Source organism: Scleropages formosus, chromosome 8, assembly GCF_900964775.1.
Source record: "Scleropages formosus chromosome 8, fSclFor1.1, whole genome shotgun sequence".
Lineage (NCBI taxonomy): Eukaryota > Metazoa > Chordata > Actinopteri > Osteoglossiformes > Osteoglossidae > Scleropages > Scleropages formosus.
In genome coordinates this window covers 25,718,375-25,743,336 of record NC_041813.1, presented here as the reverse complement: position 1 = coordinate 25,743,336, position 24,962 = coordinate 25,718,375, and the positions used below count along the sequence as shown (strand labels likewise).

Here is a 24,962-nt window from a genome sequence, read left to right as displayed (position 1 = left end):
AGTTTTTGTCGGAGAGACATTATTTGACAGTTCGTAACAACGCAATCAGGTGCTAAGACTCACTTTTAGCAATTGCCATTTTCGTCCCAATTTAATGTTAAAACGTTGCCTTTTTGTACTATTTATTTCACTTTTGTATTTTTGCTTATATACACCAATAAATGCCATTTAATGCTCTGTTTTATCAATAAACGCTGCAAAATGTTTTCTTTCCTGTGGGTTATTTATGTTGCACAATCATAAATATTAATGCAGAAGCTCTTCAGACTGAAGAAATAAGCTTCACTCGAATGGGAACCTCAAATATTTGAGAAATCACACACACACACACACACACCACACACACACACACACACACACACACACACACACACACACACACTCATACACTGTACGTCCCAAGCGGGGTGGCGGCGAACCGGAGCCTAACCTGGCAACACAGGAATGATGGGAGAAAAAAGAAATTACACGAGTTTCAGCACAGTAATGCGAGGCTTAACCTGAGAGATATTGCGGGGAAGATGTGGACCAAAGATAAACCTGCACCGAACACAAAGATATATTGAATAAAGCTGGTGAATATGTGTCTTACAGGTTGAGTATGTATGTGATTTTATATATATATATATATAAATAATGTATGTGTCTGTATGTAGAACAGGGGGGTGTGGTGGCGCAGTGGGTTGGACCACAGTCCTGCTCTCCGGTGGGTCTGGGGTTCAAGTCCCGCTTGGGGTGCCTTGTGACGGACTGGCGTCCTGTCCTGGGTGTGTCCCCTTCCCCCTCCGGCCTTACGCCCTGTGTTACCGGGTAGGCTCCGTGACCCCGTATGGGGCAAGCGGTTCTGAGAATGTGTGTGTGTCTGTATATACTGTACATGTACGTACAATGTATGTGTGCATTATTCTGGTAAAACGGTACCCTGAGCTGTGGCCAGGGATGGAAATCCCCAGGCTCCAGAGTATGTTTCTGAGCTCGGCTTTTCGCTCGAGGTCATGTGACTTGCGTGTGGTTTGTCAGCAGATCTTTTCTTTTTTTTTTTCCCTTCTTTTTTTTTTGCAAGACTTCCTGTCCACTGCCTGAGAGTGGGGCATCCTCTAGTAGTTTCCTCTGCACGCAGCAGGGAGGAGCGAAGAGAGGTCTTCTGTCGTACGGGGGACTCTCGCCTCATTGGGCACGATCTCATATTAACTTACCGTACCCTAATCGACTAGCGGACGTAAAGACGGGCAAACTTTGCACCCGCACGTCCGACAACTCGAAGCACATCCACTCGCGATCGTCGCGTGACATTTTCAAAGCCACGTTCGCACACTTTATCATTATTTTTCGGACAACGCCAGTTGCGGAGCTAGCGCAGAGTTAAAAATCCCAACATCTGCAATTGAAAGCCGACTTGGAAGACGCGCGAGTCAGCCGCCGTGCCTGGGAGGTTCGCGCGGCGGCCTCGCGCCGCATTGTCCGCTCTCGACTCCGAGCTGCACTGCCCACGAGCTTTTATGCGTTCGGAGGTGCAGCGTGACACATCAAAATGTGGAGCCTTTCAACATGTGACTTCCCTTCTGCGCTCGAGCTGTCTGGGAGATTCAAAGATAAAGTGGCCCACTAGACCTATCCCGCCACTTAACGTGTGCTGCGAACGCACTGCCCGTCTCACTTTCTACAGGAAGGGTTATAATGGAAAATTGCAAGATTGTTGATTGTTCTCCCCCCCCCCCCCCACCCTGGCCTTCATTAATTTGCCGTATTTATTAAAGCAGGCCGCTGGGCAGCCGTCTAAAGACAGCCAGCATCCATGCGCTCCAGGATCTTGTCCAGCAGGCGCCTCGCGTCCGTGCAGGCGCTGCACTCCGAACTTTGCCGTTCCCAGGTGGCCCTTTTGCGAGCTTCTTGCTGCAAAATGAGAATGAGGAAGTTGAGAGTTGTGCTCGAGCTGCTTCCTCCTCTTTACAGCTTTCGCCTCTGTAACAGGAAGAGAGCAGAAGGGTGCGCGATAGGGAGTGAGAGAGTGCACACCAATATGAATCTAACCAGCAAGCCGACTTAAATTTCCATTGACGTGCTTCCGTGTGTTTTTGACAGCAGGTTTTCGCTTTAAAAAATTCAGCAGGATTGCGAGAAAGAGCCGTAAGAAGACCCAGTGGCCGGAATGGCAACGTATCAGCCTTGGTACCATGGTAATATCACCCGTTCCAAAGCTGAGGACCTGCTTTCAAAGGCTGCAAAGGATGGAAGTTTCCTTATCCGTGACAGCGAGTCCATACAGGGAGCCTATGCCCTTTGTGTGCTGTAAGTAGCCCGACGCTTTTCCTACTTTTGCTCGGCCACATCGTGGAAGCGCAGAGCACGCTGCACGGAGGCAAAGACGTTTTTCAGCCGAGAGGCTCTTTGCATGTAATCCTTGGCCAGAACCTTCAAGGTGACTCAGAACACCTGCTGCAGGTAAAGGCGGGCAGCGTAGCCAGTCCTGCCCGGTGCCACTTCAACTCGCGTAACGCATTTATTGCAAAAACTGAGCATGCGATGTGACCATGTAGCCTGAACTGCGCAGAATTTTTCCGCAACGTGTTTGGAATATGCAGATTTTAGGCAAAAGTAACAGCTTGCTTTGTAGACATATTCAAATGCAGGTTAGCCGTCGCTAAGCTCACGTCAGACTGCCTTGATGTCAAACGGACACAGTTTTCCGTCAAGTTAGCGCCAGTCCTCCTGGAAGTGCTTTTATACGCTGTCAGCAACCGTCTTCGAATGAGGGAAACGAGCGTGCGATGTGATTTGGCCTCGGAAAGACGGCCATAAACTCAAAGGCGCTACATTCTTTCTGTACATTAGAAATGGGGGGCCGTGCAGCTAAGCTGTAACCAAATGTCATTAACCAAATGAGAGCCCTGTGGTTAGATCTGCAGAGATATGACGGAGCAGCGGTGGCCGTTGTACTTCTGGTCAGCCTTTCGCTGATGGAACAGAGTAGCTGGTAGCTGTAGACGAATTCTGTCTTTGTTGTCGTCTGCTGCGTTGCTCATAATTGGAATCGTGACCGAATCACACGTCCCTACCCACCCACCTTCCTACCTGTCTACTTCTAAAAATTAATATTAACTCCCGTATCATGACGATGCTATCCTGCCATTAATGAAATTAATGAAGTTCAATAATGTGGACAGCATGGTGGCGCAGCAGGTAGTCCCGGCGTCTTACAGCACCCGGGATGTGCAATGTGGAGTTTGGTTTCAAATCTGGTTCAGTTGCTGCGGAGTTTAGATGTTACCTCTGTCTGAGTTCCCTCCGGGTGCTCTGGCGTCCTCCCGCAGTCCAAAGACGTGCTTCGGGTGGACTCGAGGCTCTAAATGGCCGGTGGTCTACGTGTGTGCGATTGAGTGCGTGCGGACGAGGGTATTATGTTGGTCTGCCGTGTACGTGGGTGAATGACTGTAGGGAGATCGGTGTCATGAACGTAGATAGATGATGTGTCACGTTATGTCTAACACTTAAGTCACCTTGGATGAAGGTGTCAGCTAAATACCAGAAAATACTCACCGGACGTCTCGTTGAAGAAAGGCATATGCTAAATGGATAATTTAATTTAATAGCAGTAAATATTTCCAGAAAAATTGTTAAATGCTATTATGTGTGTGTGTATAAAGCTTCTTTCCATAAGTCATCTTTTTCATATTATTAACCATCTTCCCATCGCGACAAATGTAAGAGTTCAAATATGAATGGAAATTTTCTGTGATGCTGTTATCGCAACATATTCTTATTTGAATCATCTTTCTCCCTTCACTTTACAAATGAAACGAAAGGCAGATTAGAGATAATGGTGGTTCAAGGGTCGGACTGGTCTAAACTTGTTTTTAGCCATTCTTAAAAGTACGTGTTGGATGCATGATAACTAACATTGTCTCCTACCGTCATCTTTTTTCTAGGGCTTTCAGAGAGTGAAAAAGTGGCCTATTTCATGTTTTTTGCAGGAAGCGTCACTGGAAATATGGAAATGACAGAGGAAATAGGATGGCAAAGGTTGTTAAAGCACTCTGTGATAAAATATATTTGCCAGGTGATGAAAGTAGGATTTGTGAACCATCCAGAAGGAAGATAAACTTTGCGATCGCAGTGCATAGGTCCGGTAGCCAGAGAAACGCGTGCAGTCATTGTTACGGACATTTTCTTTCTTCCCTTATTTAAAAATTTAATCAGGTATTAAAATATAACCAGATTTTTGGGTAAATGGGTCATTTTGGCGACCCCAGAAGCGTATTTATTTTTTTCCCTCCAAATTTGTTTCGTATTCACATATTCAAATTTCTCGAAATTGTGTTACAATGATGCAAATGTAACATTATGTACTGTTTTTAGCATTATCAAACTGGATATTGTTAATTTTTGGAATATACCTTTTTTCTAGGTATCAGAACTGTGTATATACCTACAGAATTTTGCCAAACGAAGAGAGGAAACTTTCTGTCCAGGTATGGTACGACAGTTACATAGTAATTATTTTGCGATTACCTGAATGCAAAGGAAACACTTTGGTCATTATTTTCTGGACAAATCATGCATCCTCCTTATGGGTGTTGACACTGTAAGGGCACCTCTTGGTTCGACTGTGTCAGCAACATCGTTTAACCTTTGTGTTTAGACCCATGAACAGGTATTTTCAGCTAAACCTTCTGTTCGAAATTAAAACAAAGTTAATTTTCATATTTTATTTTTTGAATATTGGTTTTGGTCACCAAAAATTTGTCTGTACATTCATCGTGTTCCCCCAAGGTTTAAAATAAACTATTGCACCATACCATCTTTATGGTAGACATGTTTTCCTATACCTTTACTCATCACCTTTATTCTATACAACTTAGCGCTCACTTTCGCATTAAAACATAATAAATAAAAGGCACGAACAGAAGCGAACTATAACGTCGTTTATCAAATGAAGTGAATTTATTTTAGCATCTTTGACTTGTATTAATGGCACACTTATCTGATGTAGGCTCCGTATTCGATCCGTTCCCCTTTGTGGCCCTGACTAGAGTTGAGATGTTGTGAAGTTTCGCCGGTTGTTCAAATGGAGTTTTGGCCACGTTCGATGTTCCGTACTTGAGCAGAGCATGTTTTGACCTTCTCAGGCAGCATATTGGTGCCAGTCGTACTGGAAACCCAGTACTTATTCCTTTCTTAATTTCTCAATGTATGCAAAGGTGCATGGATGACCGCCAAATGGGAAATCCTTGTGTTGCAAATACTCTATTTCAATATTTTGAGGCTCTTGAATGGGAAAGGCTCTCTCGGCCCCCATGAGGCACCACGTCTCAGCTAGTGTTAGCGCTGTCAGCTTGGACTTGGGAATCCCAGCTGCGTTGCCAGTTGTAAACCAGCAGTAAAACCCAGTATTTTGCTATGTAAACTTACTCCCTGGACTCGATCCCTTGCAGTTGCACTGGGTCCCACAGTGGGTACAGAATCTTGATTTTCAAGTAGATACAACAAATTTACACTTACATTCATTCATTTAGCTGATGCTTTTCTCCAAAGCGGCGTAGATCTCATAGAATGGTATTATTTCATATATCCCCTAACACTTGATAAAACATTTTTGGGTTTCTTTTACCCAGCCATTTTAAAATGCACAAGATCCCTTTAATTCATTTGCAAACAATCTGCAGGATTTGCAAAATATCTGCTTTTGTGGTTTAGCCTTTGAGGGTTAAATGTCCCCACAATGTTAGAAAAACACACATTTTCCTAACATCACTGCATGTTAACCAACCATTTGCCAAATTAGGGCCGCAGTGGTCAGGAGTCTGTGCCAAGCACATCGCAAATGTGGCAAAATCAATAAACGAATAAAAAGTAATCAGAAACAGGTTAAATGTAACGTCTACACGTAATTAGAATGCAATTACCGTCGTAATTTTTTTGTGATGCAATATTTAAATGTTACTTCCTTTGTTCGTGTTGTATTACTTAAAGAAAATGAACTGCTGGTGACTTCACTGCAGTTGTTTCAGTTCGTGTTGGGAAGCGCCAGTATTATATTCAATATATTAAATACATTTAGGAAAATATCTGGAATGTATAGTTCAGACCACTAACATAAAGAAGAAAACGTCCATTTACTGCGTTTTTATGTTTTTAATTAAATAACGTTAGCTGTGCATTTTTAACTTTGCCGATGGAACCAGATGATTATTTAAGGAGTTCCATGGTGTGTGAGAACCTGCAGTGTTTGCGTGCTTGTAGATCTGCAAAAACTTGTCTCTTCATTATAGAATTTTCATTATAACAGTAGATTAGAGTTTCGCCGTTTGTATATATAGCGGTCATAGTGAGGTAGCTAACTTGGGAGTCCTTTTTCAGTCGGAGTTACTTGATTTCCAAAATTGTGCATGAATCCATTTTACTGAATGTGCCAGAAATGCTCCTGAGGTGCACTTCTCTAGACGAGAAGATCATCCTTCCTCTTGTCGCTGTTGCAGGTCTGCAGTTTTAATTTATCCCTCTGTGTGGGCGTTGAGAGCCACACAGTTCCTCTTATGCTCTGCATTAAATGGAAAGTAACTTTGGTAATACACTTTCATCTCTCGATCATAACTACACTGTTACTGACTATGCTACTACAGTTACTATTATTACAGGCACAAAGATTCCATTGTTGCCCAATACCCAACAAAAGACTATAGTAAAGATGCACAAATTCACACTGAGACAATAATGCATTAAAAAATAAAGTCGCAAATGCTTTATTCCGTTTCCTTTTGAGGTGCTCTTAGGTCGTCGTTCATTTACACCTTCAGTGAACCGCTTCGGTAATGATCTGCACAATAAGTTATCCATTATAGGACTTATAATAAATAAAAATATTCTGAATCACAAAGCGTTCCTATTCTCATATTCTGTCCTGGTGCGATAACTAGCCTTTCCTCTAGAAGTTACAACTGAAACTCATACTGCAGATGTTCATATCTCTTAAGTCATTGCTCTGCAACTTGTCGTTGCAACTGGGTTCCCAGAAGGAGACTCTTCTTCAGCACATTTGATGTTGTCGGCCATTTACCGTGCAGTAGCTGCGATTTGAGGGTGATGATTGTATGCGACGCACGTGTACGAATCATTTACATTTACACTTACATTTATTCATTTAGCAGACGCTTTTGTCCAAAGCGACGTACAACTCGGTAAAAGTACAACTTATCAACCAGCCTCCTTGAACTCCTTTCCCTGTCTGTATTTTGTCCTGAGGAACAGAAGATATCTGCATGAATTCCCATGCGTCTTGGCCATAATGCAGCTGATATGATCTTAGAATTTCCACCGTGCGCACGCTGTCTCGATCGGTCACGTTAGTCCCTCATGTCCATTTACCGTTGTTTTGAGTCCACAACTCACGTTAACTACTTCATGCTGCCTGAATACTTGTTTCATTCGCTTTGAGGTTGTGCTGAATGGAGTAAGTGCTGGAGTGAGAGTATTTTTTTGTCTTGTTTTATGAATAGGTCATTGGATATTTTTTTCTCTTCAAAAACGGTCACTTTTTGTTTAGAAAAGACTGAAATGTTGACATTTACTTTACAATGCAGCGTGGGGCTTTTAAATGTCCTTCATTGTTCGTATTGTGGCTGGGTTCCCTTTAACCCTTTGCCCCCTGTGTTGCTGACAATAGTTAGAAGCAGGCAATGGATGTGTGATAGTGTTAGGATCAGCAGTATGTATATTTACATTTATTCATTAAGCTCATTTATAGAGCTGGTAAATTTTTACTAGAGTAATTCAGGGTAAGTGCCCTGCTCAAGGGTGCTACAACAGCCGTCTGGATTCGAACCTGCGTCCTGCGAGCTAAAAGGCGGCGCCGTTAACCACTACATCGCCTGTTGCCCTAGCCGTACTCAACACAGTTAGAAAAAGACAAATAGAAATAATATATTCATTCTAGTTCATTTTTATGTGATTCTTGCGGAAAAACGCAGAATGCTGAGCACTGCGTGGCATGAATAATAGCAACCGAATAAATAAATGAAGACAGAATGACTTCAGAAGGAGGAATCATGCATGTTTTTCACAAGTTCTGCATAGTTTTTTTTCTTTTTTGTTGAGATGTTTGCACCACTAGATCTTTTCCCCACTTAAATGAGCAATATTGGGTGCTCTCATGAGATCATGTGAACATCAAGCCTGCCAAGAGATGCTGGGCATTTACAAGAATTGTAGACTGTGCTTATCTGTTCCTTACCTCATATGAGGAAGTGTGCGTCTTCTGGTCCCTGTCAAGGCTTCGGAGGGTGTGCCCATACGTTTCTTCTCAGTGCTGAGTGACCTGGTGGACGAGTACTACAAAGAGAACATGGGGCTGGTCACACACCTGCAGTTTCCAGTGCAGAAGGAAGAGGAACCAGAGGAGGAATCAGGTACAGGTCACACACAGATCACTCCCCAACCCTGTTCCAGACTTCCCCAGCCTCTACCCCCACGGCAGAATATTGAGTAATGATCTGCAAGCTGCCAGCAGGTTTTGCTTCCTTCTCAGAGCAATAGCACAAGGTTTCCCTGCTTTAGACTTGGGATCTCTTCGTAGGGGACTGCTCACAAAGACATAGATTTTCTCCACATGAAAAAAGTAGACCTGCAGCTTGCAAATGATAGACATTTTTTTCTGACAACACAGTCAAAGCAAAAATAGCGCTGGCTGAAAAAAACAACCAGCTTGGATGAGCTTTCCATGAACGAGAAGCGGGACCCAAACATTTATTACTGCATATTCGTGCATAATGTGAGGTGCACCTTAGAGAGCTCATCTTATGTCTTTATTTGTGACGTAAGATTTTTAAAAACAATTTCTCCCTCAGAGCCGATTAACGTGCCCCCTCAACTGCCACCAAGGAACTTCACCAGCTCAACATCAGTCAACGATACGAAAGAGCCTCACGGAGAGTCGTTGAAAGGCCCGGAACCTGTCCGGCCATCTCTGTCCGATACACTCTTGCAAAGATTGCAGCATCTTGACACATCCAAGTAAGGTTCTTGCGCTTGTGAGTAGTTAGTGATGCGTTTAAGGTACAGGGTCAACAGAAGGATGTCAATAACACAGACTCCGGTAGCCATAAAGAGGCGCTCGGTGAAAGAAAAAGTTAAACTTGTTAACCACAAATGGATAGTGTCTCCACCTCACAGCACATCTTCGTTTTGGGCGTGGGTTTAAATCTGGCTTAGTGTGTGCAGAGTTTGCATGTTCTTCCTGTGTCTGTGTGGGTTTCTTCCAGTTGCTCTGGTTTCCTCCCACGGTCCAGAGACGTGCGGTTTGGGTGAATTGGCGAGGCTAAATTGCCAGTAGTGTGCGCGCGTGTGTTCTACCGCGTGATGGACTAGACATCCCTTGCGCCCTGTGATGCCAGGATAGGCTCCAGACCAGCACAACCCTGACCAGGACAAGTGGTTTGGGGAAGTAGCCGGACTAAGAGAAGCATTCGATATGACAAAGCCAACAACTTTGCAAAAAAAGGGTCAATGTGGAATTTTATGTTCTTATCATAGAAAGCCAAGTTCTCATTCTATTGTTCTGCAATGGTTTTAATTTGTCGGACCCTGTTTTTCATGTTGCTTTAAAGACGGACAAGCAGCCAGCCTCCGCTCGACTCATCTTTGTCCACAGCAACAACTCCGTGTCAGTGATGCCGAAGTGTTTCCCTTTCACTCGCTCATGCGATGCACTGTATGTGTTCAGTATTCCAGATGATCATTTAAAATCCATCCAGGATTACCTGCGCAACTTGGTGAGCCTCGATGCAGAGCAAGTGCAGACGGGTAACTTCACACTTCCGTACCTGAAACAGGTAACACATGGGATCTGCAAAAATTTACAAAGGTATGTCTTTTCCTTCCTATCTCCCTTCCTTCATTCATTCATTTCATATCCCCACTTTTGTTCCTTGAATTACGAGGACAAAACTTCATTTGAGGCAGTTGGTGCTATGGTAGTTAGAGCTGTCACCTCGCAATCAAAGGACACAAATTTGAAGCCCCGCTTCCGTACCCTTTACCATGAAATGTCTGATTAAAGTGTGTCCTGCTGTGTAAATTGGAAAATCATTCTTAGGAACTTGATATATAGACATGAAATGATACGTTGTTATTAAGTTGTTAATAATGATACCTAGTAGACTGTGGTCCCTAATTTGTTCTGTATTTATCCTGATTAGTCTGCTTGACAATATTTAATTTTTTTTGTGTAGCAGATTTAACTTATGCAAGAGTCTCCTTGGAACTGTGTGTTGCAGTTGCTGACGTTGCTACTGATTCAGAACATTTGAAAGCTTCATTTGAAAGTAACTTCAGCAGAATTTTGACCTTTTTACTTCTACTGAAGTAAATCCTTATGCAGTAGGTGATGACGAGAATATGGGGGATGGTTCTGGATAAATGAACTGCCTGATTATTAAAGTTCATAAGGTTTCTTTTAAGAAGGTTCTGGAGACATGCAAACACGTCCTAATATTTACGTGAATTCGCGGCACTCTTTGTTCTTATTTATTTCCCAGTGCTACAGTATACATGGCCAGTTTTGTGCAGTCACTTTCAGAGATTATGCTATGTCTGAAAACATTTACAGTTAATATAATTTATATGTAGTGTAGTGATTATATATAAAGATTACACCACATTACAAAGGTGATGTGTTCCATTGTTGAATGTTCTTTACATCCTCAGAATTGTCAGTAACTCTGGAGAAACGTGGTTTTAAAATGAATAAATACAAAAGGCTTAACTGAAATACGGTGCAACGAATAAAGCCACTTTTTTTATTCTACTTGTTGCATATCCTTACTAAATGCTCACGGCAATGGTCAGGACTTTTATTTGCAATGACATCTTGGACATATTGTCCAACACATATTGTCATCATAACCAGGATGATATTTAGTCACCTTCCATGACCTCCTCAGTCACTAAATATCATCAAACTTCGACGTGAATTTCAAATTTTTAGGGGAATTCAGAAAATGATGAACATTTCTGCCACCTTTTTCTACATAGAAATATATATGTGAATATTCAGTGCTGCTTGAAAGTGTGTGTATGAACAATGATGGTCATTATTCTTGTATAAAATATTAAACTGATGGAGTCTGAAACGTAACTCTTAAAATAAATTCAGAAAATGAAGAAATGATTATGATTTACACACCTGATTCGACTTACCTGCTTGTTTCAAAAATGCAGCTTGGGGTTCACTTATTTTTGCACCTTCACCACTTCCATTTCTCTACCACACACATGATTTCCTCTAAAACAACATTTGGAATTGGTCATCGCATAGCTACTGTGACAAATGAGAGGGACTAATTCTCATTAAATATCCATTTCGTGCTAAAGCCAAGGGACTTGAGGGGTCACACACTTTCAAGCAGCACTGGATGTAACAAGCTGATATCTTTCTTGCAGTGAAATTTCCCGCACCTTGCCCATACTGGAGGCTTTCCAGAAAGTGCTAGATCAACAAATGTCTCCGGGAATCGGCCGTCTGAGGAGTCAGGTAGAGCAGGATTGACATTCTAGACAAATTAAAAGAAAGAAATGCAGGAAAAAACCATACTGTTATATTATTTGCTCAAACAGTGTTTTCCTTATAATCTCACTGAATGAGTCCTTTAGTCATCTTCGTTTTTAAGCACATTAACAGATTAATTTAGTCATGTTAAGATAAGAACAATTTTTGGCACGATACCCTGCTAAACAATCTGTATCTTAAATGCCACAAATTTAATTTTTACCGTAGAAATGCCACTGACTTATTCGAATGGACGGATCTTGGCTTCATCTTCTTCTACGACCCTTTCTAGGTTTCTTCTGAATCAAGTTTGCCTGTAGCTGTTAGACTGGAGCAAATCACCAGACTCTTATATTCAATAGAAGAGAAGGTAATGCATATCTACATTTTGAACTAGAGAACACAATCAGCTTTCAGCAACGTAGAAAACCACTTTTTAATCGTTTTGTTCAGTCTCATTCATTTCGCACATTTTAAATAGAATTTGCTGTGACTTTTATTTCTTTTATTTCAAGAAATCCCCTTTCTGCTCTGTCATTGCTATGTCTGTGCTATGCCAGTTTTTTCCTTTGCAATTTTTCTTTCCTTGTTATTAATACATATATTTTTGTGCAAACACTCAAACTTGAATACCTGTTATTTTCTTTAAGGCCAAAGTTGCTATGTATGATGGTGTTGGATATGATGGAGGCCACAGAAGGTCATTGATACCACCTGTTACCTTTGAGGTATGACTGAGAATCTGCGTACAGAAATATAGCACAACCTTGTTAGTTACAACGCGCTACGAGCCATGACCTGTCATCTAACGACGGTGACACAGTAACGGAAGTGTGGCAAAAAGTGGCAACGCTGCCAAAAAACTGATTTATGGCTGAACTGGTGCCGCATTGCAGTATACATTTAATATCTTTTTTTTGCATTTCTGTCACAATGCTATACACTTGGTTAAGGCGAAAAAGCATTCTGAAAATGCGTTGTCTTTTAACACATGTATACATGCCCTATTAGAAATATTCCTACAATATCTCATTTCATGAAAAACCGCCTTTCTCCTAAAGGGTTAGGGCTTTGTGATAGTGTGTACAGAAAAAAAAAAGCTTGCTTTTTTGTCTTGTTAAACTTTTTAAATATTAGGGTTTTTATAAAATGCTTGTTTCTTGTGAATTTCTTATTTAATTAACTCAGTAATTGCAATTATCATTATTAACTAGTATTTAACTGACAAGGTAAGATGTACTATACAGAACAACCGTTCACCCATTTATACAAGAGAGCGTATACAATATACAACACACACACACACACACACACACACACACACACCGATCCAAGGGCACAGACACCCACTATGGGTAATTTTGAGTCACCTAACTGCTTGAAACCCGTGTCTGTGGAGTGTGGGAGGAAACCCCCACAAGCTCAGAAACATTATGCAAACTCAAACTCCACAAAGGCTGAGCTGGATTCTCACCCTCACCAGAACCCTTAGCCCGAGAGCTGCGATGCACCAGCGCGCCCCGCCTCACCACGGAGACACCCTGCGCTAAACCCCGGTCGGTCAGATGTGGGCTGATGTTTATGTGCGTCTTCTTCAAACAAATTCAACTCTTACAGGTGAAATCAGATGTTCTGGGGATTTCCACCAAAATGTACATCAAGGTGGATGTGGAAGGTGGCAAGGTGTACTTCAAGAAATCCAAAGATGGGCCAGAGGACAAGTACTATATGCATAACAAAAGTAAGGCTGACTGGTCTCCTCAGCGCTCGTGGAAGGAATCGGTGCAAACTCTGACACTGAGGGTTCTTCGTGCTTGTTGCCACCTGTATGCGCAGTCCTGCAGCTGGTGAAGTCGCAGAAGGTTCACGCCAAGCTGGTGATCATACTGGAGATGGAGAAGGAGAAGACCAGTCGGAAGGAGTTTGCTTTCGAAGACTCTAAGGTAAAGTCTGAGAGCGCAAGAGGGACTTGAGGACAGGTTGACACCGTTGACGTGTACTGAGTGTGTCTACGTCTGCGTTCTCCAGAAGCGAGAAGGGTTCTGCCAGCTCTTGCAGCAGATGAAGAACAAGCACACAGACAAACCTGAGCCAGACATGATCACCATCTTTATAGGCACCTGGAATATGGGTGAACATCTCCACTTCCTAATACGTGATGCAGAAATAATGTTTTACATGTTTTACATTTTGCAGAGATTTCTCTCGATATAGCAATTACATCCCGTAATGGTGTATGTGCTGGTTTTACTTTAGTTGTTCTACTCTGGTAATTTGACTAATGCTGTCTGCCAGAGTATAAGATCCACATTCAAAGGAATATTTTTCCTGTTGAAAACTTGTCTGGAATGTATTACAGCGTGAGAAATGTTAGAAATCTTCGAAAGTACGATATGCTTTATGAGAAAGACGTTTAATTGGTCTACGGCTGACTTGCTTTTCCCCGTTAGGTAACACCGGTCCCCCGCAAAGAATCACTTCTTGGTTCCAGTCCAAGGGACAGGGGAAGACTCTCGATGACACAGCAGACCACATTCCCCATGACATTTACATCATTGGGAGCCAGGAGGATCCTCTGGGTGAGAAAGAATGGACTGACATCCTAAAAAGCACCCTGAGGGGCATCACTAACATCAGCTTCAAGCAAGTAAGAGACCATCGAAGGCGCTTCCGTTTCACCTCCTTTCATTTTTTATGGCCCTGAGGAAAAAAACACCATTAATAAATGTCTTTTGGTGGATGTGTGGCTTTCTTAAATGAAGCCAACCATCGTGAGTTTCAGGCTACGATCTGGACGTCCGACGTGTCCTTTTCCGCAGGTGGCCATCCACACGCTGTGGAACATACGGATCGTGGTGCTGGCAAAACCTGAACACGAAAACCGTATCTCACATGTCTTCTCAGACAGTGTTAAGACAGGCATTGCCAACGCCCTGGGTAAGTCATTCTCCGTAGAGGACTGACACAACAGAGGATCAAATCCCGTTCCGCTTTGCATTCTTCCTTAAGTTAAACACTGCAGGCGGATTAAGGGGCAGCACGGGACTAGTGACAGAGAAAGTGGGTTCGATCCCTACTCAGGCTGTGTGGAGTTAGCATGTTCTCCCCATGTCTGTCTGGGTTTCTTCCGGGTGCTCTGGTTTCCTCCCACAGTCCAAGAACATGCGGGTTAAGGTGAAGTGGTGACTTCGAATTGCCCTTTGTGTGTGTGCGGCTGTCCTGCGATGAACCGGTGGGGTGTAACCCCTTCAGGCTTGCTTCTGGGATAGGCTCTGAATCTCCGCGACCCTGATCTGGACAAGTGCTTATTGAAAATGGGTGGATGGATAGTATTTTAAATATATGATCCTTTATAGCTTGAAATGATCTTAATATCTTGAACAAATGGGTCATTTTGTGGTTATTCGCTAAACCAGTTCAGCCATCTGCAAGACCAGTCATGGCAATCAGCATAAAATATAAACTTTGCTGCATGGACATAACTGCTAGCAATAGGACGCAAGAAGTATTTCAGTTTTTCAATGTATTAATTCTGTCGCTGCTTATTTAACATGCTCAACAGGTAATAAAGGAGCAGTTGGGGTGTCATTCATGTTCAACGATACATCTTTTGGATTTGTCAACAGTCACTTAACATCTGGAAGTGAAAAGAAGATAAGGTATGTCAAAAAGCTGGTCTCCGTGGCAACTGAGATATCGGCGTCTACTGTACTTTGGAGTTGCCCAAGTTTATTGTTATTTCCAGGTATGTTGTACATCAGTTAATTTATATGTTTCAACATTTATTTATTTGACAGACGAAACCAGAACTACATTAACATTCTACGTTTCTTGAATCTTGGGGATAAGAAACTTAATCCATTTGACATCACACATCGATTCACTCATCTTTTCTGGCTCGGTGACTTAAATTATCGGATTGAAATGCCATCATCGGTAAGTTGATAAAAACGTTATGTTTCCAGTTTTTTATAATATATGGTTGCAGCGCTGGTACATGGAGCTTTCGGTGGCCCTGAGCAAGGATCAATGTGTTACCTCTTAGACTTCAGTTTCTAATTTAATACAGGCAGGCAAACACACATGCGCACACATATATATGACAACAGTATTTTTTTATTTTAAACATAAATAGGTACAAATCGTGAAGAAGGGAAAATAAAGCGTGAATGTATAAATAAGTTATTTTTATAAGAAAAAAACAGAAGTCATGCTCAAATTTTGAGATGAATATCCGTAAATTGCCACCATTCACGGATTCATCCTGAGGTCGTGAGCGCTTTCTGTCACGGCACATGATCCTCCTGGAAGAATCCATTTGAAAAGGGTGAACTGTGACCTTGAAGGGTCGCCAGTGGTGATCCACAATGTTCAGGTGTGTTGCGGCATCCCAGCAATGCTCACTTGCTGCTAAAGAGCCCAGAGAAGGTGATTCCCACCCCGTTACATCACACCACCACCACCACCACCACAAGCCTGTAACATTGCCGCCAGGCTGGCAGGATCCATGAATTGCTTTTCCCCATTCAGCAGCTTCATATTGTGGTTTTCAGTTGACACCAGTAGAATCAGACCCTCTTGTGGTGCTGTGGCCGTCCGCCTGAATGAACGGTGTAGTTACCTTGCATTCTGTGCGCATTCTGAGATGCCCTTCAGCTCACCGCTGCTTTAATCAGCTGTTTTTGCTTGCAGAGGCTGGTAGCTTGCTGAGTCATTCCCCTCTGACCTCTTCCCCGAATGAAGCATTTTCACCTAGAGGATTGCTGCTGACTGGATTTTGTGTGTGTGTGTGTGTATCACATCATGGTCTGAACTCTTGACACTACAGTGTGCAAAAACTGGAGTTGCTGGAACCGATGCATGTGGCACTTTGATCATGTGCCTTGCCCATTTTGAAGATCAGTTGAGCGTAGTAACCTGACCTTTCGAGCGTGTCTGTAGCCTTTCTGCGGCGCTTCGTGCCTACGTGACTCGCTCTCTGGAGGCAGCAGCTGTCTGTACGAAAGAGAAGCTGTACCTAATACAGTGGCCAGCGTGTGTAACTCGTATATGAGATGGAGCGGAGTTTATGCATATTTGCAAGCGTATGCATTTTATTCATTTCATATGTTTCAGCTTCACATTTCAACTCTAACTCCAAGCAAAGATTAACATTCATGCAGTTTGACAGCTGGTCTTGGACTGTTAGTCATAATTAAGCTTCGTCATCATTTTAAGAGAAAAATTAGGCAGTTTTGCAACCAGATCTCCTGAAATGTTCTCCCAAAATAATTCAGACACGTTAAAAAAAAAAGCAAGAGAAGCTGCCGTCAGAGTTTGGCAGACAGCTCAGACATGCCACAAGAAAAAAAAGTTGAAGTACGAGCAAGCCAGCGCGGGGAGGGATCTCCGAGGAGCAGCAGCGGTGCACAGAAGCGGTGCGCGCTCCTACGAGAGCTACTCCAAATCGCTCTTAGCTTCGGGGCCTTCTGCGCTCGGTGCCTGCATTATGTCTGTCCGTGCCGAACGTTTCTTTCCCAGAGTAAAAACAATATTGCATCAGCTTTTCACTTGTGGCGCTGCACGCACTCTGAGTTGCCACCCAAGATCGATGATCATTTTTGTAACGTTTGCTGCAAACCCTTTTCTCGGTGCCATGTGCTGTGTTCAAAATACATAATATAAATAGACAGTTATCTATAATATTATTGTTATAATTGTATCATGCTGGGGGGCGCAGCGGGTTTGGCCGGGTCCCGCTCTCTGGCGGGTCTGGGGTTCGAGTTCTGCTCGGGTTGCCTTGCAATGGACTGGCGTCCCGTCCTGGGTGTGTCCCCTCCGGCCCCGCATCCTGTGTTGCCGGGTTAGGCTCCGGTTCGCTGCAACCATGCCAAGGGCAAGCATCATCAGTATGTGTGTGTAGTATCATACTGCTAATATTATTTATTACATAGCTATAGATGTATTACAGTAATAGCATTTAGCTGCTGTTGGAGGACCGCAGGAGGGTTCTTTTTGTGTTTCGAAGCAGAAATTTTCAGCGCACGATTCGTACAGCTTATCGGAATGCGCACTTGTCAGATTAACAAGGACAACCTCTGCCGAGCAGTTTTTTTTGCTTGTCCGTAATTTTTTAAGCGATCCAAATCACATGCTTAGAAGGCAGCTTGAAGCAGAATGCCAGGCTGATTCATTCCGGTGCGGGTTTTACACAATGACTTCTGACATCAGAGCACAGGAAAAGCCACTCTTGTGCATTGTTCGCCCGAACAGGAAGCTGAGAACATTGTGGCGAAAATCAAGCAGCAGCAGTACCAGGAACTCCTCAAGGAAGACCAGCTCAGCCAGGAGAGGGCTGCAGGAAGGGTCTTTTTGCACTACGGTAAGGGACTGCAGCCATTCCGGTGATGTGGAAAACCCAGGGTGGAGGGCTTCAGCTCACATAGCGGGCGATAATACTGCTTGTATAAACTGAAATCATTGTCACAATGAATATTGCAAAATGATTTTTGCTTAGGGGGGTGTGGTGGTGCAGCGGGCTTGGCCAGGGCCTGATCTCCGGTGGGGCTGGGGTTCGAGTCCCGCTTGGGGTACCTTGTGACAGAGTGGTGTCCCGTCCTGGGTGCGTCCCCTCCCCCTCCAGCCTTATGCCCTATGTTGCCGGATTAGGCTCCGGCTTGCCGCGACCCCGCTTGGGAAAAGTAGCTTCAGACAGTCTGTGTGTGTGTGATTTTTGCTTAAAAAAGAAAAAAATAGCAGCAGCGTCAACTTCGAGCAGAAGTTTGTTGGGGGAAAAAAAACGGTTTTATTAAATGCAATTTGATAGCGTCGGGAAATTAATTATCGAGCATTTATGATAATTGTACGCCCGCTACATGTCGACTCTGATGATGAAAAATACGTTTGGTCTTATTCTGCAGAGGAAGAGGAGATTACATTTGCGCCTACCTATCGCTTTGAAAGGGAAACGCGTGAAAAGTATGCATACACAAAAGCCAAAGCCACGGGGGTATGTTTTCTCAGATGTTCTCTCATTTATTTCTATAACATGCTAAGAAATCAGCGCATTCCTAACCCTAGATGAGGGGGATAGATTATTGTTCCACTTCTCCCCCGCCGCTTGCGAGCTTGTTATGCTTCATTTGTTCATATCTGGTTGGCCTTACATTACTTGAAACTGCCTGTGGCACACGTGGTCTCGGTCACGCACGTGCTTGGTAGTTATTTAGAAACACCTATTAAATATTATGCAAAAATATTTGGGGAAAAAAAAATAATGAAAGTGTTTCGCAATATATTAAAAAGACTAAAAAAAAATGTTAAATGATCTCCTTGTTAAATATAGATATATATTTTTAAAGAACCCATTTGGTGCTTAATCAAAATTTGCAAATAAGATGCCACCTTAACATTAAGTGAGCACCTGTCTCTGGACCTGGCAGTGAACGAACGACATGCTTTGCATGGAAGTGATGAAGACATAACTGAGCGTTAAGGACGACCTGTGTAAAAGAAACGCACGAGGCGGCGTTTTTCAAAACGCTTGGCTCATGCAGTGAGCTTACCCTAGGAAGGAAATTCTTTAAAATAAACTGAAATCTTCCTCTCAGACTAAATATAACCTGCCCTCATGGTGTGACCGTGTTCTCCGGAAGTCCTACCCTCTCGCACATGTGGTTTGCCAGTCTTATGGTAAGTTCCACGCTTATTTAACAAAATTCATCAAAAAATTATTTCTATTCTGAATTCCATGTTTAACACTCTTACGGATTCAGTATTTGTACGTTTTTTAGGTGACTTATTACTCAACTGCACACGGTCCATTTTTACTGGACTAGTAGCGTAACATTTACCGCGGAACTGTGTAAAGTGCATCTTTTTCTGCTTGTGGATCGGAAATATAAAATTCTCATTTCCAGCCCGTGGTGCCGTGCGTATTATGCATATCTTGCTGTTTCAATTGCAGGGTGCACCGCTGACATCATGACCAGCGACCACTCTCCCGTGTTCGCAACATTTGAAGTGGGCGTGACGTCACAGTTCGTCTCTAAAAACGGTACGCTGTGTGTGTCCCGAGCGCTTAGACGGTTTCCTGAGCCTCAGCAGCACTCACATGTAGAGAAAAAACTGTGTGAGGTCTATCCTTAGGAAACAAATGATTCAATGTTTTTATACACACACACACCTGTGTGTGTGTGTATAAAATATTGTGCACAATATTGTGTATATTATGCAAGACAACAATGTAATGTTTATTTTTATTATAATGCGAAAATGTTTTTTATTTTCAATTTTTTTTTAAATTATGAAGAGAAGGCCTCCTTCAGACAGGATGCGGTTCAAACACACCGACGGAATAACGCAACGCGACTGCAGCCAGTACCACGTTCGCGTGCCCGCACTTCACCGCGTTCTTTTTCTCCCCCCCCCCCCCCAGATCCAAGCAGCGTTTCTCAGGGCGGAATTAAATTCATGAACTGCATGGCGATTCTCAACACCAAATCGAAAACCAAGTTCTTCATTGAGTGCCACTCCAGCTGCCTGGAGAGTAAGGAACCTCGCTCTTCTAAAAACAATGTGTGAAGCTGCAGAAAATACACTAAGGGCGGGAATTTGATGTATACCTATAAGTATATATATATATACTGTATATACAAGTATTTGATAAATAAAGATTGTCGCCCTTTTGATTGTGATAAGACTGGAGCCAAATTAAAATCTTCTGGAGCGAGGTGTTATATACCTATTAATAATTTTATCTTTTTCTTCTTTTTCTTTATTATTATTATTATTATTATTATTTCAACAGTGAAAAATCAGATGATGCACTTTATTCATAGTAGAATAAGAAACAAAGGGCTTGGGTGCTCCAAAGCCCCTGGCGTATGCCACTCGGAAGATGTTCGGGCAAAAACATTTCCAGAAAGAAATTTAGTGCATAAACAACAATAAGTAAAAATTGACTTTATCGAACTTGAGGCCTCATCCAGTTCTTACCAGGGTAAAACCGCCTGCAGCGTTCCTGCCGTCTTTACTGCTTCGAAATATAATCACCGCATCGATTTTGGGCTCCAGGTTTTGTGAAGAGCCCAGAGGGAGAGAATCAGGAGCACAACGAAGGGTCACTGAAGGTCCGATTTGGATCCCAAATTGAGGTAACGCAGATCACGGTAGTCGCGAAAACCATGACTGTCAACGGGCTTTGATATGATGTTGAATGTAATGTAACAACTACAGCGGTTTCTTTTTCACTTTTTGTCACTAGCTAACTCCTATTATTTCGGACCCGGAGTATTTGCTGGATCAGCACATCCTGATTTGCATCAAGTCCACTGACTGTGAGGAGTCTTACGGTAAGAGGGTGGTGGAACCAAAGCGGACGTGCAGAAGGACACGCGCAACGTCTTTAGAGAGAAGACAGCCATCGGCAAGATGGTCCTTCCGAGCCAGCGTCGTTTTAATTCGTTTAGCAGACGCTTCTCTCCAAAGCAACTTTCACTGGATACTGTGTAGTAATGAGCCCACACACCTTATTTACCGTGGTGAGTTACACTGTGAGATACACAGCTTACACTGACTCACTCATCCATACATCAGTGGAACACACACACTCTCTCCATCACTCAGACACTAGGGGGGAACCTAAACAGTATGTCTTTAGACTGCGGGAGGAAACCAGAGCACCCTTAGGAAACCCATGAAATCACAGGAGAACATGCAAACTCCATACAGAGTGGGGATCGAACCCTTCTCCTCTCGCATCACCCAGCCTTACCTACTCGCTGTGCCACCATACCGCCCAGTAATTTGTTACCAACACAGTGAAGTTTTTAATAAATTACTGCACACAGGAGTAATTTATTAAAAAAGGAACAAGGGTGTCAAAACCGAACCTGTATGTAAGAGCGATGAGTGAAAAGTGACAGTTGTGCCTGGACAAGGGAGTAAGAGAAGTGCTCTCTCCGGTCATCGCAGGGGAAGGATGCGTTGCCTTGCGGGCGGCGGCGACCTGTAAGGCCGACTTCCACATTGTCCTGACGCACCACGGCGAGATCACGGGTTCGCTGACCGGCAGCTTCCAGCTGCAGACCTCCGAGGGCAAGCAGACCGAGAAGCTGTACGGTGAGCATCGCCTCCCCGTCCGGGAAGCACGGCCGAGGGCATCGTATCGCGTTTCGTTGCACTCCACATTCACCCATTACAACACTCAGGGAGAACTCTGTAGCTGAAACTTTTTGGATCTGGAAAGGGGAAAAAAAAACGCAGCTATTTAGGATGATACTGATATGTCAATCTCAGGATCAAGCGTTTGAAAGGCACCGAACGATGCACATCAGGGCATTATGCATCTTATTTTGAGTTTTTTTTTGTTTCATTTTTTGTTTTAGAGAAATCCACACATTCATTCAAATGAACACGGGGCAGCGTTTCACGTTTCTGAGCCTCTTCTGCGTTGTGTTTGCCGTCAGACTTCATCCAGGTCGAGAGAGACGACTCCGGGGCTCCGAAGGGCCGAAACGCAGAACCCTTCGGCAGGTGGGTCTGGTGCCAATAAATCAGCAATAAACTGCGTTCTCGTGAATTACACACCTTTCTTCTTTAGCTTGGGCACTTTTTTCACTCATAGTCCCTGTAATGAAGGTAAGGAAAACGGCTAACGGGTTCCGCTGTGTGCAGCAGGTCTACTCATCACATGCCCACAAATATCAGCAACCCCAGTTACATGGGGGTGGGTTACAAGACCGGAAATCTCTCTGAAATGGGCTGGAGCTACAACATGCCCCCCAAGACGAGTCCACCCGGGAGTCACGTTGGAAAGGACATGGCCCAGGGGAACCTCTCGCCGAAGAAAACTGCTCAAGACTTGCCCGTGTAAGTACCCCTTTGGTACATTTAATAAAAACCGTATTTTCTAAATGGAAGCAATACATGAAAATTCTGTTTGAGAAAATGGTCATTTCACTCCGCCCGCACACCTCTGCAGTCCATCAAAGAGATGGCACAGTATGAAAGGCCACACGATGCCAAATGCTGATGCGCTATGCCTCCTGGGACGCGGCCTCCGCCGCTGCATGTTCCCAGGTTACGGATAAAGCCGTACTTGTCCGACCTCACTCAAGACCGTGTTACGCTGTTCTTAGGGCGGACGACGGGAAGCCTCCCGAAATGTTCGACAATCCCCTGTATGGGTCCAGGACGACGTCCAAGGGGGGCCTCCGCCCCAAGGAGCACCTCTATCTCCCCGAGGCCTTCCCTGCTTCGCCCAAGTCCTGCGAGACTGAGGGCGATCGCATTCCTCCCTTGCCTATGCCCCGGAATCGCTCCTTCACCTGCTCCTCCGAGAGCAAACCGCAGCCCCCCACGACGCTGCAGCTCCCCAATGTTGGGAAGAAGCCCGTCGTGCCCTCGCGCTCTGAGGGCGGCATGCTGCCGGGCAGTCGCCCCCCGCTGCCCATGAAGTCCCGCTCAGGGCAGCCGGAGCCCCAGCCCATAAAACCCAGAGACTACAGAGACAGCTCTGAGTTGCCCAGCAAGGGCAGGCCCCCCCCGAGGTCTGGGCAGCCCCTCCCAAAAGAAGGTACGCACACTGCCTTTAATGACACACCACATGTCACCTTTTCCATGTGTGCACCAGTTTTAAGTGGACTGGGGAAGCTGGTAATGGAACGGTTAGCGCTGTGACCTTTGGACACAAGGGTCGCAGGTTCAAATCTCACCTCCTGCCGCAGTACCATTGAGCATGGTACTTACCTTGAGTTGCTCCAGTGAAATTAGCTGACCATATAGATGGGTAGATAATTGTAAGCAGCTTAACATCGCAGGCTGCTTTGGAGAAAAGTGTCAGCTAAATGAAGTAACGTAAAGTGCCATCAGTGATTGTTTGCTTTGTGTCCCCTAGTGCATCAAGAAGGAGTGCAGCCTGCGAAATCATCGCGCCCTGTGAAATGAACATCGGTGACCCGCTCGACGAAAGAAACGTTTCACTTGTATGGATTTTGTACATAAGAAAGATATTTTGGAAACACGAGTCCTTAACAGTGACAAAATCAGCTGGGCGGGGGGGGTCCTGAATTTCTCTTTAGATTTTTTTTTTCTGTCGGTTCCATCGCATAAAGAAAAGAAAAGCTCGCCTTTGACAGGAAATATGCCAAATGGATGTAATAGCTTATATGGATGTAAAGAATCTGTGTAAAGACTTTAAAAAAGACATATTTCTCACGTGCGGAAAGGTTTTGGTCATTAACCAACACTTTGTATAAAATGGTAAAGAGCCAGAAAAGCCAGGTAATTTAAAAATAACCCAGAAATAAAGTATCGCACATGATATAACAAACTCACCACATTCAAAATTGTTACAGCTGCCGTTCCTCTTTTCGCACAAAATATATTTTAAGGGGAAACATGGTAAATACACATTTTTAGAGTGTCAGAACCACTTTTTTTGCACTTTTCCTCCCTTCATCAGAAGACATCGAAGGATACGCGTTATGCCCTGCGGCTGCAATCTGACAGATCAGTGGAAGCACGGCTCTCCCGGATTTTGATTTTTGTTTCGGTTTGTCTCCTGGAAGTAAAGAAGAGCATTAAAGGTACAAATGACATGTGCATGTGTACATACACAGAAGAGGCTGGCAAAACCAAGGACTCCACCAAGCGAAAAGAACGTCAACTTTGACTAAATCACAGCAGTGACAGCAGCTACACGAAAGAGTTTGTTACGTTCAACGTGCTGTCAGCGTGAGGCAGCAGTAAAGCGGCTCCTACCGTCGACGCTCGAGCATCTCGGTGCGGAAAAGCAATGGAAGAGCTCGCTGTCTGAAAGGCCAAGCTGCAGGTGCATCGATCGCAAAAATGGCAGAATTATTTAAAGTGCTAAGGGGAAGTGCCAGATAATCATGACTGCATGTGTCTGCGAAGGAAAAAAAGGGCATCAGAAAAGGGGAAGAGCTCACTGACAAAAACCCTTTCACAGGGCAGCTGATGAAAACACACACGACCAACCAACCATTGCCAACAGCCGCTTGTCCCGAGCGGGGTCGCTGCCCGCGCACATGCTGGAGCATGCCGGTGTAATACTCCGCAGCAATCACAGCGGACTCCACCAGGGGGCGTAGCGACTAGAGCTGCTGCTGGACTCGAAGGACATGGGTTCGAATCCCACCTCTGACTCACCTGGAAGTGATACAGTAAAACTGATCAACCATGTTAATTATTAATTAATTATTAGACATTTAGTGTACAAACCTAGCATTGTAAGTCGCTAAGCTAAACGAATTAGAAAAAGGCGGGGGGGGGGGCCTGGCCACCCAAACGGTGTCGTGATTCCCGCCTTGTCACCATGTCCGGACAGACAGCGCCACCTGCTGGAGAGCAGTAACATTACTGATGCGTGCCTTTCCCACAACACTGCTTGACAGTTGCATATAAAACTGTAGTGTTTATT

The 24,962-nt window shown here is 44.0% G+C and overlaps 1 protein-coding gene across 3 annotated transcripts; it reads left to right on the top strand.

Moving 5' to 3' along the window:
• The first annotated feature begins 1,968 nt into the window (after nt 1-1,968).
• inpp5d (inositol polyphosphate-5-phosphatase D) lies at nt 1,969-23,852 on the top strand. 3 transcript variants are annotated; one of them, XM_018757383.2, is made up of 27 exons: nt 1,969-2,289; nt 4,406-4,469; nt 8,267-8,402; nt 8,841-9,006; nt 9,716-9,856; nt 11,434-11,524; nt 11,832-11,909; nt 12,190-12,267; nt 13,157-13,280; nt 13,376-13,482; nt 13,568-13,670; nt 13,990-14,186; nt 14,359-14,476; nt 15,102-15,198; nt 15,337-15,475; nt 17,792-17,900; nt 18,439-18,527; nt 19,129-19,210; nt 19,485-19,574; nt 19,956-20,066; nt 20,594-20,673; nt 20,784-20,871; nt 21,494-21,640; nt 21,988-22,054; nt 22,199-22,390; nt 22,660-23,096; nt 23,418-23,852. In XM_018757383.2, the coding sequence occupies exons 1-27, from the start codon at nt 2,150-2,152 to the stop codon at nt 23,465-23,467; spliced, it is 3,321 nt and encodes a 1,106-aa protein (XP_018612899.1). In that variant the 5' UTR covers nt 1,969-2,149; the 3' UTR covers nt 23,468-23,852. The 3 variants fall into 3 exon arrangements, with proteins under 3 accessions (XP_018612899.1, XP_018612898.1, XP_018612900.1); XM_018757382.2 differs by having other exon boundaries at nt 22,196-22,390; XM_018757384.2 differs by lacking the exon at nt 1,969-2,289 and adding an exon at nt 3,982-4,020 and having other exon boundaries at nt 22,196-22,390.
• The last annotated feature ends 1,110 nt before the right edge of the window (nt 23,853-24,962 follow it).

Bases quoted from the DNA above. Each gene is read 5' to 3' on its own strand.
- inpp5d (XM_018757382.2), top strand. From the start codon at position 2,150: ATGGCAACGTATCAGCCTTGGTACCATGGTAATATCACCCGTTCCAAA. The intron at 11,525-11,831 runs GTAGAGCAGGAT...GACCCTTTCTAG, and splicing joins TCGGCCGTCTGAGGAGTCAG to GTTTCTTCTGAATCAAGTTT. The intron at 13,281-13,375 runs GTAAGGCTGACT...CTGTATGCGCAG, and splicing joins GTACTATATGCATAACAAAA to TCCTGCAGCTGGTGAAGTCG.